The sequence below is a fragment of the Schistocerca cancellata genome, chromosome 6 (genome assembly GCF_023864275.1).
Source record: "Schistocerca cancellata isolate TAMUIC-IGC-003103 chromosome 6, iqSchCanc2.1, whole genome shotgun sequence".
Lineage (NCBI taxonomy): Eukaryota > Metazoa > Arthropoda > Insecta > Orthoptera > Acrididae > Schistocerca > Schistocerca cancellata.
Genome location: NC_064631.1, coordinates 614,306,418 through 614,324,430, shown reverse-complemented (window position 1 = coordinate 614,324,430; position 18,013 = coordinate 614,306,418). Strand labels below are relative to the sequence as shown.

Sequence of the window (18,013 nt, the reverse complement as noted above, 5' to 3'; positions counted from 1 at the left end):
TTGGTGGGCCACCAGAGGTGCAGACCCACTGTAGTCCTTGTAGAGATGGCCAGCACCCATCTGTTGCGACTGTGCAGGTGCACAATCACCATTGAAGAGTCTTGCGGATAATAGAGCAAGTCCATAACCACCACTTGTGCACTCACAAAGTTTTTGGAATTGTCCTTAGAACCAGCAATGCTGTTATCCAGTCCCTTGCTGAATTAGTAACACACGTGCAAACACTAACAGTCCCAACTTCTCACATAGTGTCCATATAGTATGACCAACAGAAAAGTGTGCAGTGAAATGAATGCTTACAAGTTAATAATATGATGAACTGGTGTCAATTACAATTTTATGACGTAAGAATACAATTACAAAGGTACAAAATACATCATTAAAAACATAACAATACAGATAACATTTGTAGTAATAGGGGCTTTACAAAAGAATAGAAATAAACATATACATCAGTGTTACAGGAATGATGACATGAGTACAAAAATAAAAGATCAGAATCACTTTCGAAACATCAATTTCACACATGAGCATTAAAACAAAACAGAATAAATAATGTCTAAGCATCATTACAAAGAAAATAACAGAGTATTAGAAAAATTCTACAACATAGCTCTCATCAGCTAAACACATAAAGACAGGAAAAACACAAATACACAAGGGTACACAAACATATAGCGGAATAATAGAAGGAAAGGACAGGGTTTGTTTTACTGCAGTATTTTCAAAACTTTCTTTACTTCTCGGAGATCTCCCTTCATTCATCATTATTCCCAAAAAGTCCTATCTATACCTCCTTCCTGTATTCTATTCATATTATTTCTGATTGTACAATACTCATTTGGGCCCAATCTTTTTCATATCACTTCGCATTGCATTCTTTACCTATTCTCCATAGTCAGTTTCTTATATAGTCTACCCCCTCTTAAGCTAACTTAAATCTACTGAGCTCAGATATATATACCAAGGGACGAGGCAATGCAGCATCACAACAAATCAACACAAACAGAAATGACAAAAAATGCAAATTGGCAAAGCTAGCAGCATAAATTAGCAAAGCAAGTGCAATATTACAACTAATATAAGGCACTGTGCAGGAAACAAGAAAAACTAGCTTAGAAGAGTAACACAAAGGTCAATTCAGTAACACTATGCCTGGCAAACAGCAGCAACTTATACCTAAACATGACATAGCTCAAGCAGAAAAAATATTACAGTAAAAACAACAATGCAGACAAGGGAAATGCATATTCACATCTTAATGTCTATGTAATTAAAGTGGTGCACCGTAACAACTTATTGTAAAAAAAAATGTTACCATGTACTTGAAAAGAAAATTATGTGTTACTGTTACTAGTTCCTTCTTATTGTTCTTCCCTTTCCAAGTGCTCCTTTTTTAAAGAATGTGGATCATAAAATAATTATTTAATAGATCTGTTGACAGAAAGAGTTCACATTAGCAAATGCATCTCAGTTTATAAAAGCAATGCTGCAACACAGCTGGAAACCAGATATCAAATGAAATAAGCAATTACACAAACCAAAGCATAAAAATATCATTCAGTAGTCATGTGACATTTCATTTCATAAGTTAATGGCTCTCAACTCTCGTAGAAAGACACGTGTCATAATCAGGTGTGCAGATGTAAAAATAAGTTTTTAAGTAACGAGGGTGTCGCATTAGCGATGAAAGGCACATCCTAATGGCTTATTCTCCAGGTGTTTGACACAGCTGTGTGCCCACAACGCATTACAAAAATCATATGTTTTCAAGTAACGAGCGTGTCGCATTAGCGATGCCCTCTACAAAGAATTGTCAACAGCGAGTTTAATGGCCTCCTTTTGTCCTTCTCTTCCACCTGTGCCGCTGGCACACCCTAATGGCTTTCTTTTCTACCTGAGCGTCTGAAAAGGCTTGTTCTCCAGGTGTCTGACACACCTGGGTGCCCACGTCACATTATGTGCAGGTGGTCACTTAACTTTCTTACGGAAATATTTACGACAGTAGTTTCCGCTACAGTGACAGTCTCATATAAAAATATTTCACAGGTCAAGAATTTTATTGACATAAACATACCTCAACAGCATAATACACATCGTCGTCGTAAAAATAACATCATAAAACCTCAGTCAAATCTCAAAATCGTCGTAGCTTCCTCCAATAATTTCAAAACCTAACAAAATTCTCTGCTCATGTCAAAAGTGTCATCTGCCTCCAACGTACTTTAAAATCATACTCCCTTACCAAATACATCATTCAAAGCTTTCATAGTATCACAATGGTACCAAAAAATATGAACAGTTCACACAGTACAGACAAAATACAATTTCGTAAGTGTGAAGTTACCCAACTGTGCAATTGCGTAAACATCTGTCACTGACGTAGTAAAAAAGATTTGTCTCTCTCAGTTAAATGATCAGATAGCTGTGTAATTTATGTGTTAGAGAAATATGGTACCGATGTGTAAAGTTGTATAAGCAAATACCATATTAGCTAGGGCTCCTTGTGCTCGCCAAACACATGGTACACAAAGTAGGCGTGTACCCCCCTGAGGATTATTGTAATTATACCCTCAGGTGTTACAGATTACAGCAATGGAATGAAATGTATTGCGAAAAACTTTCTTTGTAATTCAAAAATCTTTAAAAATAAATGTTTTAAGTACAAAATTAATCACTTAAATACGTGTCCTGTAGCGCTAAATGTGCGTCTTGCTGTAAGATAATCTCTGGGAAGTGTCGTAGTCATTGTCCTCCGAAAGCTAAGTTCTGCAGAAGTCAATGTACTTACCTCATGATAAACAAAGTGAAATGCTTTGCGTATAGATATCATACTTATTACGCTTATTGCCGTGATACGCCATTGTTTGACGCCCGCTCCATTTCCCTATGCACAGTTACCAAATTACTACTTTGAACATTAGTTAACTCATTACACAGTGGCGCTAACACATTGCTTTCGTCTTCACTGTCGTTTCTTAGTTTACTTTGGAGCCGAGTGTTACGTTTTTCACACGCCATTATTGAGACAATATTTCACACGATAACACACAAAAACACAATTTGAAGAGCAAAAATAAGAGAACACATTAATATAGCACTGAAAATAATATCTAGTTAATTGCAGCAGCGAAATACTTGGCGCAAAGCTACATGCATGCCACAACTGTTTTACTGTACAACAATGAAAGACTGCAACTACAAAGGAGATTCTCTCTACAATTACGCGCTAGCAATAAACAAAAGCTGCACTAAATACACAAACTACAAGAAAAAATCAGAAGATTCCAGTGAGGTATCCTAGGCTAAGGGTCGACATATGAAACGTCCCCTTAGAATAATTGTACATATGAAATGTCCACTTAGAACAATTGTACAAGCCTGTGCTTAACCTGACACACACAATGTTTTTAGCGCAACGCAATCTGACTATCAAAAATCCCTGCAAAAGAATGGCCCTGACAAACATTAAACTATACCTTTTACAAATCACTTACCTCACAAAAATCTTCGTTGCTCGAACTACTGCAATACAGCGAGTGCCACTACTGCCAGCTAAATAAAAGATACAAACTACGGAAGGCACTAACTACTGATAGTCTTAGCAAATGAAAGATTCTAATAGAGAACAAACAATGTATTTACCTCAAGATTCATAATATATACAGCAGTTCATGACATTTTTCAAAACTCCGCCATCTCTCTCCCCACATCCACCACTGCTGGCGGCTCACCTCCAACTGCCCAACGCTACGCGCTGTTCACATCCAGCTGTAGCAGTTCATGACAACAATGGCAGACAACAATGCAAACTAGCCACATACTGCACACAGCACAGCCAGTGATTTTCATATAGAGCGCTACGTGGCATTACCCATATAAAAATCTAAACAGCCTACTTACACATTGTATGATAGTGAAACATGGGCCGTGGGAAAAACCAGAACAGGAGAGAATCGAAGCATTTGAGAAGTGGTGCAACAAGCAAATGTAAAAAGTTTGGTGGACGGATAAGATAACGAGTGAGGAGGTTCCGTGCAGATTTGGAGAGGAAATGTGATCAAAAGTATCGGACACCTGGCTGAAAATGACTTACAAGTTCGTGGAACCCTCCATCGGTAACGCTGGAATTCAGTAAGAAGTTGGTCCACTATTATTCTTTATGACAGCTTCCACTCTCGCAGGCATACTTTCAGTCAGGTACTGGAAGGTTTCTTCGGGAATGACAGCCCATTCTTCACGAAGTGCTGCACTGAGGAGAGGTATCGATGTCGCTCGATGAGGCCTGGTACGATGTCGGCGTTCCAAAACATCCCAAAGGTGTTGTATAGGATTCAGGTCTGGACTCTGTGCAGGCCAGACAATTACAGAGATGTTATTCTCGTGTAACCACTCCGCCACATGCCGTGCATTATGAACAGGTGCAGTCGTCATCCCCGAATTGCTCTTCAACAGTTGGAAGCAAGAGTGGGCTTAAAACATCAATGTAGGCCTGTGCTGTGATAGTGCCACGCAAAACGACAAGGCCTGCAAGCCTCCTCCATGAGAAGCACGACTACACCATAACACTACCGCCTCCGAATTTTACTGTTGGCACTACACACGCTGGCAGATGAAGTTCACCGGGCATTCGCCATACCCACACCCCGCCATCGGATCGCCACGTTGTGTTCAAATGGCTCTGAGCACTATGAGACTTAACATCTGAGGTCATCAGTCCCGTAGAACTTAGAACTACTTAAACCTAACTAACCTAAGGACATCACGCACCTCCATGCCCGATGCAGGATTCGAACCTGCGACCGTAGCGGTCACGCGGTTCCAGACTGAAGCGCCTAGAACCGCACGGCCACACCGGCCGGCCGCCACGTTGTGTACCGTGATTCGTTACTCCACACAACATTTTCCCACAGTTCAATCGTCCAACGTTTAAGCTCCTTTCATCAAGCGAGGCGTCGTTTGACATTTACCGGCGTGATGTGTGGCTCATGAACAGCCGTTCGACCATGAAATCCAAGTTTTCTCTTCTCCCGCCTAACTATCATAGTACTTGCAGTGGATCCTGATGCAGTTTGGAATTCCTACGTGGTGGTCTCGATAGATGTCTGCCTATTACACATTACGACCCTTTTCAACTGTCGGCCGTCTCTGTCAGTCAACAGACGAGGTCGGTCTGTATGCTTTTGTGCTGTACGTGTCTCTTCACGTTCCCACTTCACTATCACATCGGTAATAGTGGACCTTGGGATGTTTACGAGAGTGGAAATCTCGAGTACAGATGTATGACACAAGTGACACCCAATTACCTGACCACGTTCGAAGTCTGTGAGTTCCGCAGAGCGCCCCAGTCCGTTCTCTCACGATGTCTGATGACTACTGAGGTCGCTGATATGGAGTACCTGGCAGTAGGTGGCAACGCATTGCACCTAATATGAAAAACGTATGTTTCGGGGGTGTCCGGATACTTTTGATCACATAGTGTGTGTGGGGAACACTGGCAAGAAGGGCAGGATGATAGGACATCCGTTAAGACATCAAGGAATAACTTCCATGGTAAGGGAAGAAGCTGCGAGAGTAAAAACTACAGTGGAAGACAGAGGTTGGAATACATCCAGCACATAAATGAGGGCGTTGGTTGCAAGTGTTACTCTCAGATGAAGATGTTGGCACAGGAGGGGAAACTGGTGACAGGCCGCGTCAAATCAGTCAGAAGACTGATGACTAAAAAAATTATATACATATGTCGATATTTACGGACAAACAATTGCGACAGTTTTGACAGAGGTATCTTAGCAGCCAAAAGCATTCATATGGACGATAAGCTATCATCAAAGTTGTTATCTTTAGCCGTGGAAGACACAGTCACCGGCTTGGACAGGGATAGCAGAGGGATCAAAGTCGATGGCTAGAAAACCAGACACCTCCAATTCTCTGGCGACATCATTCTCATAACTGAAGATCTGATTGAATAAACGACTACTGCGAATCAACAACTGAAAGTGGTCTCTGCAGCTGTCTGGATAGCAACATGCACAAATGTAAGTTCCGAGTAGAAATATGCAAATAGTTAAAAATAAGAAACTACGGAATTTGTCTCCTAACAGATGAACTTTGAGAAATAAATTCATTTATGAAAAGCCAATTACAAGTCATAAATCCCACAAAAAATGGGCTTGAGTATGGCCTCATTCAGAAAGCTTTATTTCATCATAACCAACACGAATATTCCAGTGAACCTAAAAACGAAAGAGTGCAGTATCTTTGTACTAGCAGTGACAACGTATGGTCTCGAAATACTGTCTCTCGGAAAGGTGATTGTTCGTAAGCTACAGTGTTATAATGTTCACAAACCGTACTGGAGAGGCTGGTACCGGCCATTAGTTACGAGGTTATCAGAAGCAGAAAGCGGTTGAGATTCGCAAAAGAGTTGCCTGGCTGAAATAGCAATGGGGTTGTCAAATAGTTAGACAAGATCTCAATAGATGGAAGAATAAATTCATTTTTTGGAGCCTTTGGGAGAAAAAAGAAGCCAAGAACGACACCAGAAAGCTATGATCCGATGATATTAAGGTGACTCCTGGAAAACGATGACTCCTGATGTCTTACAATCGATCTTATTAAATGGAAGAATACCGATGAGACTTTCATTGAGCGTTGAACGGTTAATTGTTGAAGAAGAAGGATATTCAAATCGCGGCAGGGGCTATAACTGAATAAATACTGTGTTATTTCAAATTTTGAGGGTCCATCAATGAGTTACGAGTTTCGATCTGGGAAGAGGAGCGAGACCAGACTGATTGAAATTAATAAGTGCCTACTGGCCAGGCTGCTGTATATTGGTCACTGCTGACGCTGATGTCTCAGTTAATGCCCAAACAGGGTAAAAAACTGAGGCGCGTGATTAATCGGTCACAGCATGTAATGACGTAATTTATTTTCTTGGTTTTCGTTTTTCTACAGAGACATCGGAGCATATACTTTTTCTGAAGCATCTTCATTGCGGCTGTTCGCCTGTACAGGCTATTTTTTGAAAGCAGAAATGAACTGGTACCCTCCTAAGTGTATTTGGCACTAGACTTCTACTTGCAACCGCGAACCACCTTCACTTCTACATCTACATCTACATCTACATTTATACTCCGCAAGCCACCCAACGGTGTGTGGCGGAGGGCACTTTACTTGCCACTGTCATTACCTCCCTTTCCTGTTCCAGTCGCGTATGGTTCGCGGGAAGAACGACTGTCTGAAAGCCTCCGTGCGCGCTCTAATCTCTCTAATTTTACATTCGTGATCTCCTCGGGAGGTATAAGTAGGGTGAAGCAATATATTCGATACCTCATCCAGAAACGCACCCTCTCGAAACCTGGCGAGCAAGCTACATCGCGATGCAGAGCGCCTCTCTTGCAGAGTCTGCCACTTGAGTTTGTTAAATAACTCCGTAACACTATCACAGTTACCAAATAACCCTGTGACGAAACGCGCCGCTCTTCTTTGGATCTTCTCTATCTCCTCCGTCAACCCGATCTGGTACGGATCCCACACTGATGAGCAATACTCAAGTATAGGTCGAACGAGTGTTTTGTAAGCCACCTCCTTTGTTGATGGACTACATTTTCTAAGGACTCTCCCAATGAATCTCAACCTGGTACCCGCCTTACCAACAATTAATTTTATATGATTATTTTACAGAAGTAACTGCTACCAGAGTTTGTTCCACTATCATATAATCATACAATAAAGGATCCTTCTTTCTATGTCTTCGCAATACATTACATTTGTCTATGTTAAGGGTCAGTTGCCACTCCCTGCACCAAGTGCCTATCCGCTGCAGATCTTCCTGCATTTCGCTACAATTTTCTAATACTGCAACTTCTCTGTATACTACAGCATCATCCGCAAAAAGCCGCATGGAACTTCCGACACTATCTACTAGGTCATTTATATATATTGTGAAAAGCAATGGTCCCATAACACTCCCCTGTGGCACGCCAGAGGTTACTTTAACGTATGTAGACGTCTCTCCGTTGATAACAACATGCTGTGTTCTGTTTGCTAAAAACTCTTCACTCCAGCCACACAGCTGGTCTGATATTCCGTAGGCTCTTACTTTGTTTATCAGGCGACAGTGCGGAACTGTATCGAACGCCTTCCGGAAGTCAAGAAAAATAGCATCTACCTGGGAGCCTGTATCTAATATTTTCTGGGTCTCATGAACAAATAAAGCGAGCTGGGTCTCACACGATCGCTGTTTCCGGAATCCATGTTGGTTCCTACAGAGTAGATTCTGGGTTTCCAAAAACGACATGATACTCGAGCAAAAAACATGTTCTAAAATTCTACAACATATCGACGTCAGAGATATAGGTCTATAGTTTTGCGCATCTGCTCGACGACCCTTCTTGAAGACTGGGACTACCTGTGCTCTTTTCCAATCATTTGGAACCTTCCGTTCCTCTAGAGACTTGCGGTACATGGCTGTTAGAAGGGGGGCAAGTTCTTTCGCGTACTCTGTGTAGAATCAAATTGGTATCCCGTCAGGTCTAGTGGACTTTCCTCTGTTGAGTGATTCCAGTTGCTTTTCTGGAATCACTCAACAGAGGAATTCTTCGTGATCGAACATAACCGTTGCTTGATCTCTTCATTTCATCATTACGCACAGTAACAGCCAGACAGATTTAGACAACGGAAATGAACCGACCGCAACGCCGCAGTTCCGAAACCTAATGTTCTCAGAACAATGGAGGCTGGAATATCCTCTGTCACCGGGATTCTAAACCACATATTTCTTTGAACAGTTTAGTTCTAGTAATATGCACTATTTTATTGTTCAATCTTAATTTAGGCGTTTGTAATAGCGTTAAATAGACTCTAGGAGTGTTTTAAAAAAATTGTTCATGGGTGTGTTTGATGGAACCATAGCCATTACAAATATTAATCATGTGTCACTTTACCTACCATTTCAAAATTAGAAACACTTGCAGAAAACTGTTTGGATGTACAAAAAATTAATGGGTTACAGTTCGCTCGCTTGACCAGTTTTTGAGTACAGAGCTCGTCCTTAGCAGAATTAATAAAGGAGACGGAAAAGATCCAGAACCATTCTTGAATAGAACAGGAAAGGGAGGAATTACGCTAGTTTCGCGAGTGCCCTCCATCACACACCGTATTCTTGCGGGGTACAGACGTAGATACCTGAACATGTTGTTTAGTGAAGCAGACTTATAAAGGCATACGACCTGTTCTATGGTTCATTTGTGAAACGGGATGAAAAGGAGCAGTAGTCTGAGATAAAAGTAGTTGCACTACAATGATGAGTAGCTGCTGATTACATTCCATTTAAGAAACACGTGTTAACTAGGAAAACCGATTTACATTTACCGCCTGAAGGATGGAAGGTGGTAATACGTTAATGGAAATACGTAATAAGAACATTCCGTTAAATTTTTATGCTTAGTAAGGTTCACACTTTGCGGAAACGGAAGAAAGGTCGAGCAACCCAGGCGACTAAACTGCACTCTGCCGTAGGACAGTTTCTTTCTTACCTGCTGCACGTGCTGCACGATCTCTCCTGGCAGCCCTCATCATCACGGACGCTGTAGGAACCCTCCACTGAAAAGCAAAATAAAGCCCTAAATTAGGACATATATTTAAGAAGTAAACTATGTAGGAGTTTCAGAGACAAAAGTACAAAAGGAAGACCCAATTTTACGGTGCAATTACGATGGATGTACCAGTTACAATCATTTTATACGAAGTTTCTGGAAGTAAGGGAAGATAACGATTTAAGATCGTAAAAATCATGTTGAACTACTGAACGCCATTTGTAAATTGCCGTTGCCTATAAAGACACTAGGGACTACCCACAGGAGCTTGTTATGCAAGCATGAGAAAATAACCTGCAGCGCGTTGATTGCAGAAACAAAGATCACAAGAAATTATGTTTACTTAACAAAGAGCTGAAAAAGCTGCTGAAATAAATGGATATGTGGGATGAGAACATCATTTTTAATTTATAATTTTGTAATTTTGTAGCGATTTTTGTTTTTGTTTGTATATAAGCCTTCTATCATCACGAAAAGGCGGTTCAGCAGAGAGAAAGGAAAGTGCTACACCATGAACGCGATCGCTACCAAACTAACGCTACAGTATTTCTATCCACGTGGAATATATTAAGTAAAAGTTCACTATTATGCGAGGCTCTTTTCAGTATTTTCGGTACAGAAAAAAACCATCCCTATAGATAATGAATGTTGTGAGTACATGATGGCTGGCACACAGACATTTTAGGCGGAGATCGCAGCGCAGGATGCATGGAAGACGTGCAAGTGCTGCTTGTCATCATCTTTCGAACGGCGAGAATCATTGGCCGGCCATGGGAGCCTCATGTAGACAGAGCACACAGACTGCTGGCTGTTGTGTAATGGCTGTAGAACGAGCGATAACGAGACGGACGCGGGACAACAGTGTAGCAAGGACACTAGACATGGCTCCTCCCAGGAGAACTACACCAAGACAACATCGTACGGCAGTACAACTGATTCCGACCAATAGACGGATTACAATAGTTGAACAATGGGCAGAGGTTATAGGCAGATGTCCACCACGAGCTGTCAGGAACAGATTGCTGAAAGCTAGGGGGAACTCTCTAGTTCCGTGCGTCATTTTTCACTGAGGCCTTACTACAGACAACAGAGACTTGCATGGTGTAGAGAGTGAACTAGGAAATTGAGTGGCATTCTCTGGTGCTCAGCAATGAATCTCCCTTTAGCTTTTGGCGTTCAGATCGACGCTAACGTGTACGTAGACGATCTGATGCAAGGTAACGGAAACCAGCGATTCTCGAAACCCATACCTCTCCAGCTTGTGGAAGCAATGTGTGGGGAACAGTTCAGTGTGACAATAGGGCTCATTAGGCAAATGTTTGAGGGGTTTGAGTACTCGACAGTATACCTGTATGGCAAGAATGGTAAATCCAGCATGATCATCGCACCAAATGACATTTTCTAACAGTGTAGTGCAAGACCTCACACTAAATTTCGCATGACAAACGCCGTCAGGATGTACGGATCCTCGACTGGTCTTCCCAGTCACCTTCTATGTCACTCACAGAGCGTGACTGGTATGAATAGCAAGGGACGTATTTTGAAAGCAGCTACCATCCTGCAGTCTCCATGAATCACACAGCACATGGTAAAACATCCCTAAAGATGATATTCGTACGCTGGTTGCATCCATGCGACAACCAGTACAGGAATGTGTTCGTTCCCGTGGGAATCACACCCCATACTGATATTGCTGAGGGATATCTTCGTTCCGAATGGAATGACAGTTATCGTTTAATGTCAGTTTATGATGGACGTCTCGATAAAGATAAATAGCAGACTTGACCTTCATCATATACACTTCCCATATGTTGTTGTTGTGGTCTTCCGTCCTGAGACTGGTTTGATGCAGCTCTCCATGCTACTCTATCCTGTGCAAGCTTCTTCATCTCCCAGTACTTACTGCAACCTACATCCATCTGAATCTGCTTAGTGTATTCATCTCTTGGTCTCCTTCTACGATTTTTACCCTCCACGCTGCCCGCCAATGCTAAATTTCTGATCCCCTGATGCCTCAGAACATGTCCTACCAACCGGTCCCTCCTTCTTGTCAAGTTGTGCCACAAACTCTTCTTCTCCCCAATTGTATTCAATACTTCCTCATTAGTTTTGTGATCTATCCATCTAATCTTCAGCATTCTTCCGATATAGCAATTTATAAAACACTCAGGAGTACAAAAAATGGTTCAAATGGCTCTGAGCACTATGGGACTTAACTGCTGTGGTCATCAGTCCCCTAGAACTTAGAACTACTTAAACCTAACTAACCTAAGGACATCACACACACCCATGCCCGAGGCAGGATTCGAACCTGCGACCTTAGCGGTCACGCGGCTCCAGACTGTAGCGCCCAGAACCGCACGGCCACTCCGGCCGGCTCAGGAGTACACTAAGGTGACAAAAGTCATGGAATATCTTCTAATATCGTGTCGAACTTCCTTTTTCCGGGCCTAGTGCAGCAACTCGGCGTGTCATGGACCCAACAAGTGATGCCGCAGTTTGAAAACTTGCGGCGTCCTGTCAACACGGCGAGGACAAAACGCACATTACGACGGGCTGGTTCAGTTACCAGAACGGAACTCGACAAGAACGCCGAGTCTTTGCTCACTCAGCACCTGTACCTAGCTTCCACTCTACCAGCACACACTTGGGAGTGGCTGGACGGCAACCCGTACGCCAGCAGTGAGCTCTACAAGAAGAAAGCCACCAACAAACAGTGCGAGAAGTTCCTCCGACTCCCGGGCGGAGGTCAACAGGAGGAGGAAGCCAGCAATATTAAGACCGTCATCAACCTGACAGAGAGAGCACTGGATGAGACGCCAATCTCCGTGCTGTCGAAATGCCCGCACTTTTTTCCGATTCCAAGTATGTTATCAAACCGAGACATCATCAGCAACGTCGAGCAAGCCATACGAGGACTCCCTCCGAGAGCAGCCGAGGAAGTGAGGAGTGAGACCAGCAGGGTACTCGAGAAAGCAAGAATGCCGAAGAACAATATTACGGCAGAAGAGCGCAAGGCACTGGTGAATCTTCACCATGACAAGGGTATAGTGGTCTCAGCAGCAGACAAAGAGAATGCGACAGTCCTACTGCAGTCAGAAGATTACTGACAGAAGATCGACACTTTACTACAAGATCGAGCATACATGGAATTGCGGAAAGACGCGACTGCTTCTGTTACGCGCAAGACTATCGGTCTTCTGAACAGCTCAGGACTTGACAGAAACACCATAATTACCTCGGTACCGGCTCCACCGCGACTGTATGGCCTCCCGAAGATCCATACGGAGAATGTCCCACTGTCCTATATTGAAGACCATAAATTCTCCGACGTATGGTGTAGCCAAGCACCTAGCACAGCTGTTAAAACCACACGTGGGTCACTGCCCTCACCATGTCAAGAACTCGACCGAATTTGTTAAGGTTTCGCCTGGACGAGAATGGTCTACTAGTCAGCTTTGATGTCACTTCTCATTTCACCCGGGTGCCTCTGGTAATTCCTTAGCTCTACTCGATGATCACTTCGATGAGTACACACTCAGAGTCTTTCGACTGGTGTTAACCATAACGCACTTCAAATGTGGTGGGAAATTCTATGAGTATACAGATGGTGTTGCCATGGGTTCCACCCTGGCCCCAAGTATTGCCAATTTGTACATGGAGCGCTCTGAAGATGTGGCACTGAACACCTCCCGCCATAAACCAAAGGTGATCTACAGATACGTTGACGACACTTTTGTAGTGTGGACCCATGGCAAGGAAAAAACTACAGGAGTCCCTGCGCCATCTCAATGGCATACATGAGAGCATCAAATTCACCACGGAGGTAGAAGAGAATGGCTGCCTTCCCTTCTTGGATATTTTGATCAAGAAAAATCCGGACGGTACGTTGGAACACTCAGTCTACAGGAAGAAGACGCACACGGACTTATATCTCAAAGCTTGGAGCTGCCACCATCCAACACAACGTAACTGGGTACTATACACCTTAGTACAAACAGCCAGGTCGATCTGTGACAGCGAGAGTTTGCCGCGTGAGTTAGCACATCTGCGGGAAATCTTCCGAAATAACGGTTACACCGAGACACAAATAAGTCGCCCCTTGCCTGCAGACAAGAGGCGTGAGGATAAAACAGAAGAAGACGAAGCAAAACATGCGGCGTTTCTGCCGTTTGCTGGACTGCCGACAGCCAAGATCGCAAGAATATTAAAGAAGCACGAAATAACGACCATCTTTCGCGCACCGCAAAAAGTTAAAGATATACTTGGCTCACCCAAAGACCAGCTGGGGCTGATGCCGGGCGTTTACAGTATTGAGTGCGAATGTGGGATGGAATATATCGGGCAGACACAACAATGTACCTCCCAGCGCTGTACTGAACATATCAGGAACGTACGGCTAGGACAGACAAACAAGTCCGCAGTAGCAGAACATAGCATTACCGAGGGACACACCTTCGAATTCGAAAAACCGGTTTCTGGGACTCGATCTTCAAAGAGGCAGTGGAGATACGTCTGCACAACAATTTAGTAAACAGGGATAGCGGTTTTCATCTCAGTGCAGCGTCGAATCCCGCAATTGACAAAATACGTCAGGAACGCTCCGATCTGAAGGCAGCGGCGTCCGCAGACAGATTGGAGAGCCACCGGGTCTCGACGCCGGGCCACGCCGCGGCCTCCCCCCAAAACCACCGACGCGCTACCCCCTTCCGGAGGAACGAGATTGGCCGGCCTACAGTAGCGGACGACGGCCAAGCAGCTATATAGATAACACTCCAGGATAGAATCCTTAGGATGATCAAGAAACTCCAGCGTGACTTCCCAACTAGGGAGCCATATAATATCACAGGAGTACAGACAATTAAGGATAGAATTAGACAGACGGCTCGACTTATCTACGAAAAGTCACAGCAGTCCGAAAATAGGATTGTCTCGAATGTCGGGAACAAACCAAACAGAAGAGGCACAACGAGATGGCCCGACCTGCTAAGGCAGTGAAAAACTGCCACAGTGATGTACACTCCTGGAAATTGAAATACGAACACCGTGAATTCATTGTCCCAGGAAGGGGAAACTTTATTGACACATTCCTGGGGTCAGATACATCACATGATCACACTGACAGGACCACAGGCACATAGACACAGGCAACAGAGCATGCACAATGTCGGCACTAGTACAGTGTATATCCACCTTTCGCAGCAATGCAGGCTGCTATTCTCCCATGGAGGCGATCGTAGAGATGCTGGATGTAGTCCTGTGGAACGGCTTGCCATGCCATTTCCACCTGGCGCCTCAGTTGGACCAGCGTTCGTGCTGGACGTGCAGACCGCGTGAGACGACGCTTCATCCAGTCCCAAACGTGCTCAATGGGGGACAGATCCGGAGATCAAGCCGGCCAGGGTAGTTGACTTACACCTTCTAGAGCACGTTGGGTGGCACAGGATACATGCGGACGTGCATTGTCCTGTTGGAACAGCAAGTTCCCTTGCCGGTCTAGGAATGGTAGAACGATGGGTTCGATGACGGTTTGGATGTACCGTGTACTATTCAGTGTCCCCTCGACGATCACCAGTGGTGTACGGCCAGTGTAGGAGATCGCTCCCCACACCATGATGCCGGGTGTTGGCCCTGTGCGCCTCGGTCGTATGCAGTCCTGATTGTGGCGCTCACCTGCACGGCGCCAAACACGCATACGACCATCATTGGCACCAAGGCAGAAGCGACTCTCATCGCTGAAGACGACACGTCTCCATTCGTCCCTCCATTCACGCCTGTCGCGACACCACTGGAGGCGGGCTGCACGATGTTGGGGCGTGAGCGGAAGACGGCCTAACGGTGTGCGGGACCGTAGCCCAGCTTCATGGAGACGGTTGCGAATGGTCCTCGCCGATACCCCAGGAGCAACAGTGTCCCTAATTTGCTGGGAAGTGGCGGTGCGGTCCCCTACGGCACTGCGTAGGATCCTACGGTCTTGGCGTGCATCCGTGCGTCGCTGCAGTCCGGTCCCAGGTCGACGGGCACGTGCACCTTCCGCCGACCACTGGCGACAACATCGATGTACTGTGGAGACCTCACGCCCCACGTGTTGAGCAATTCGGCGGTACGTCCACCCGGCCTCCCGCATGCCCACTATACGCCCTCGCTCAAAGTCCGTCAACTGCACATACGGTTCACGTCCACGCTGTCGCGGCATGCTACCAGTGTTAAAGACTGCGATGGAGCTCCGTATGCCACGGCAAACTGGCTGACACTGACGGCGGCGGTGCACAAATGCTGCGCAGCTAGCGCCATTCGACGGCCAACACCGCGGTTCCTGGTGTGTCCGCTGTGCCGTGCGTGTGATCATTGCTTGTACAGCCCTCTCGCAGTGTCCGGAGCAAGTATGGTGGGTCTGACACACCGGTGTCAATGTGTTCTTTTTTCCATTTCCAGGAGTGTATATTAACCATCATAAAATTCTCAACACACTATAGGACCAACATAAGCAATAGGATCACCTAAAATACACGTTATGAAGCGTAACCTAGAGATAGTCAGGAACTATCCAATTAGGTAAAGAGCGAGCATCCCGACTCAAAAGCTATCTCACGGATAGAACTTTCTCCATCAAGTAGAAACTGCCACCTCCACTAAAAGGCGTACTCGTGCCGGGGTGCCACAGGGATCGGTCCAGTGGCCCGTTTTGTACAGTCTGTACACTGCAGACACTCCAATGGCCCCCCTGGTGCACACCGCACAGTACGCTGGCGACACCGCCTTCTACACGAGAAATGCGAACAAGGACATGGTCATCCGTAGCCTACAAAGGGTTTTAGATGCCACAGAAACTTGGGCCCGTCGCTGGTGCATCACCATCAACTCTGAAAAGACGCAGGCTATGCTGATTACCCGGAGGCTCGGAAGGCGCGAACCTCCTCAACACCCCCCCCCCCCTCCACCTTCACCTAAACGGGACCCAACTCCCCTGGCGCAGAACCGCAAAGTACCTTGGCGTAAGCTTGGACTCTCGTCTTATGAGGAAACCCCACATAGACGAGGTCCACAGGAAAGTCTGCGCCATAACGTCCATCCTGTATCCAATCCTCAACGCAACCAGCTCCCTTCCCTGCTCTGTAGGAGTGAATGTGTATCAGGCCCTGATCTGGCCAGTAATGAAATATGCATGCCCAGTCTAGGGATACGCGGCGAAGCAGCACCTGGACAAACTCCAGACGCTGCAGAATCGCGCCCTCAGGAGGGCACTGCACCTACCCCTCGGATTCCCTACCGATGATCTGCACGCCGCAGCTGAAATCCCACTCCTGAGAGAGCGTTTCCAAGATATGGCAAGGGCCTTCTATGAAGGCTCTTCCAGGTCAAGAAACGTCCTCTTCCACTCCCTAGGTCGGTATGACATGTCCCGAGACAAGCACAAAAGCCCGATGATGATCTTTGACGATTAAGTCGAAGAGGAAATCCCAATATCCAATCCCTAATCCTGCTCCCTCCCACATACTACCAATCATCTTGCCAACCTCAGGCAAGTACCAGACACACACAAAACGTTCATCACATTTCATAGACACCAAAAAATCACAGATAAATTCACACACAGAAGTACACAGAGGAGTAAAAGCCGAAAGGCTACAACCCCCCCCCCCCCACACACACACACTTCCCCAAAGAGGGGAAAGTATAAGATGAGAGTGAGACAGCATCGCGACACTTCGCCTGAAGATGATGGGTACGAACTCATCGAAACGTTGCGACAAGACGAACCCATCACTCGGCTGATAACTCGAGAAGAATTCATCAACGGTCACCTGATGCAAGTCTTTTTTGTTGGCGCCACTTCAGCGACTTGCGTGTCTATGGGGATGAAATGATGATGAAGACAACACAACACCCAATCCCTGAGCGGAGAAAATCTCTGACCCAGAAAATGTTTCAAATGGCTCTGAGCACTATGGGACTTAACATCTGAGGTCAACAGTCCCCTAGAACTTAGAACTACTTAAACCTAACTAACCTAAGGACATCACACACATCCATGCCCGAGGCAGGGTTCGAACCTGCGACCTTAGCGGCTCGCGGTTCCGGACTGAAACGCCTAGAACCGCTCGACCACACCTGCCGGCCTCTGACCCATCCGGGAATCGAACCCACGCCCCTTTGCACAGCATTCTGCCGTGCTGACCAATTTTCTTTTTTTGACTGAGGACATTTTGATTACTAATCAAAGACGCTATCCCTTTTTTTTTCTAAGCACTGTGAAAAAGAAAAATTGGTTCTCCCAAAAGGGTAAGAACCTACGACATTAGTATTATCGTTCTACATCTTTTTGTTATTTCTTAGACCTCTTCCACTTCAGGCGTTGGCCCCTATCACCCATACTACCCTCAAAAATCTATCTAACCTAAGAAAGAAAC

The 18,013-nt window shown here is 45.2% G+C and overlaps 1 protein-coding gene across 1 annotated transcript in view; it reads right to left on the bottom strand.

Moving 5' to 3' along the window:
- LOC126190845 (uncharacterized) overlaps positions 1 to 18,013 on the bottom strand; it is an 88,567-nt gene that overhangs the window by 57,591 nt on the left and 12,963 nt on the right. The window contains exon 2 of the mRNA XM_049931430.1: positions 9,543 to 9,609. Coding sequence (XP_049787387.1) covers positions 9,543 to 9,609 — 67 coding nt within the window. The remainder of the gene's footprint in view (positions 1 to 9,542; positions 9,610 to 18,013) is intronic.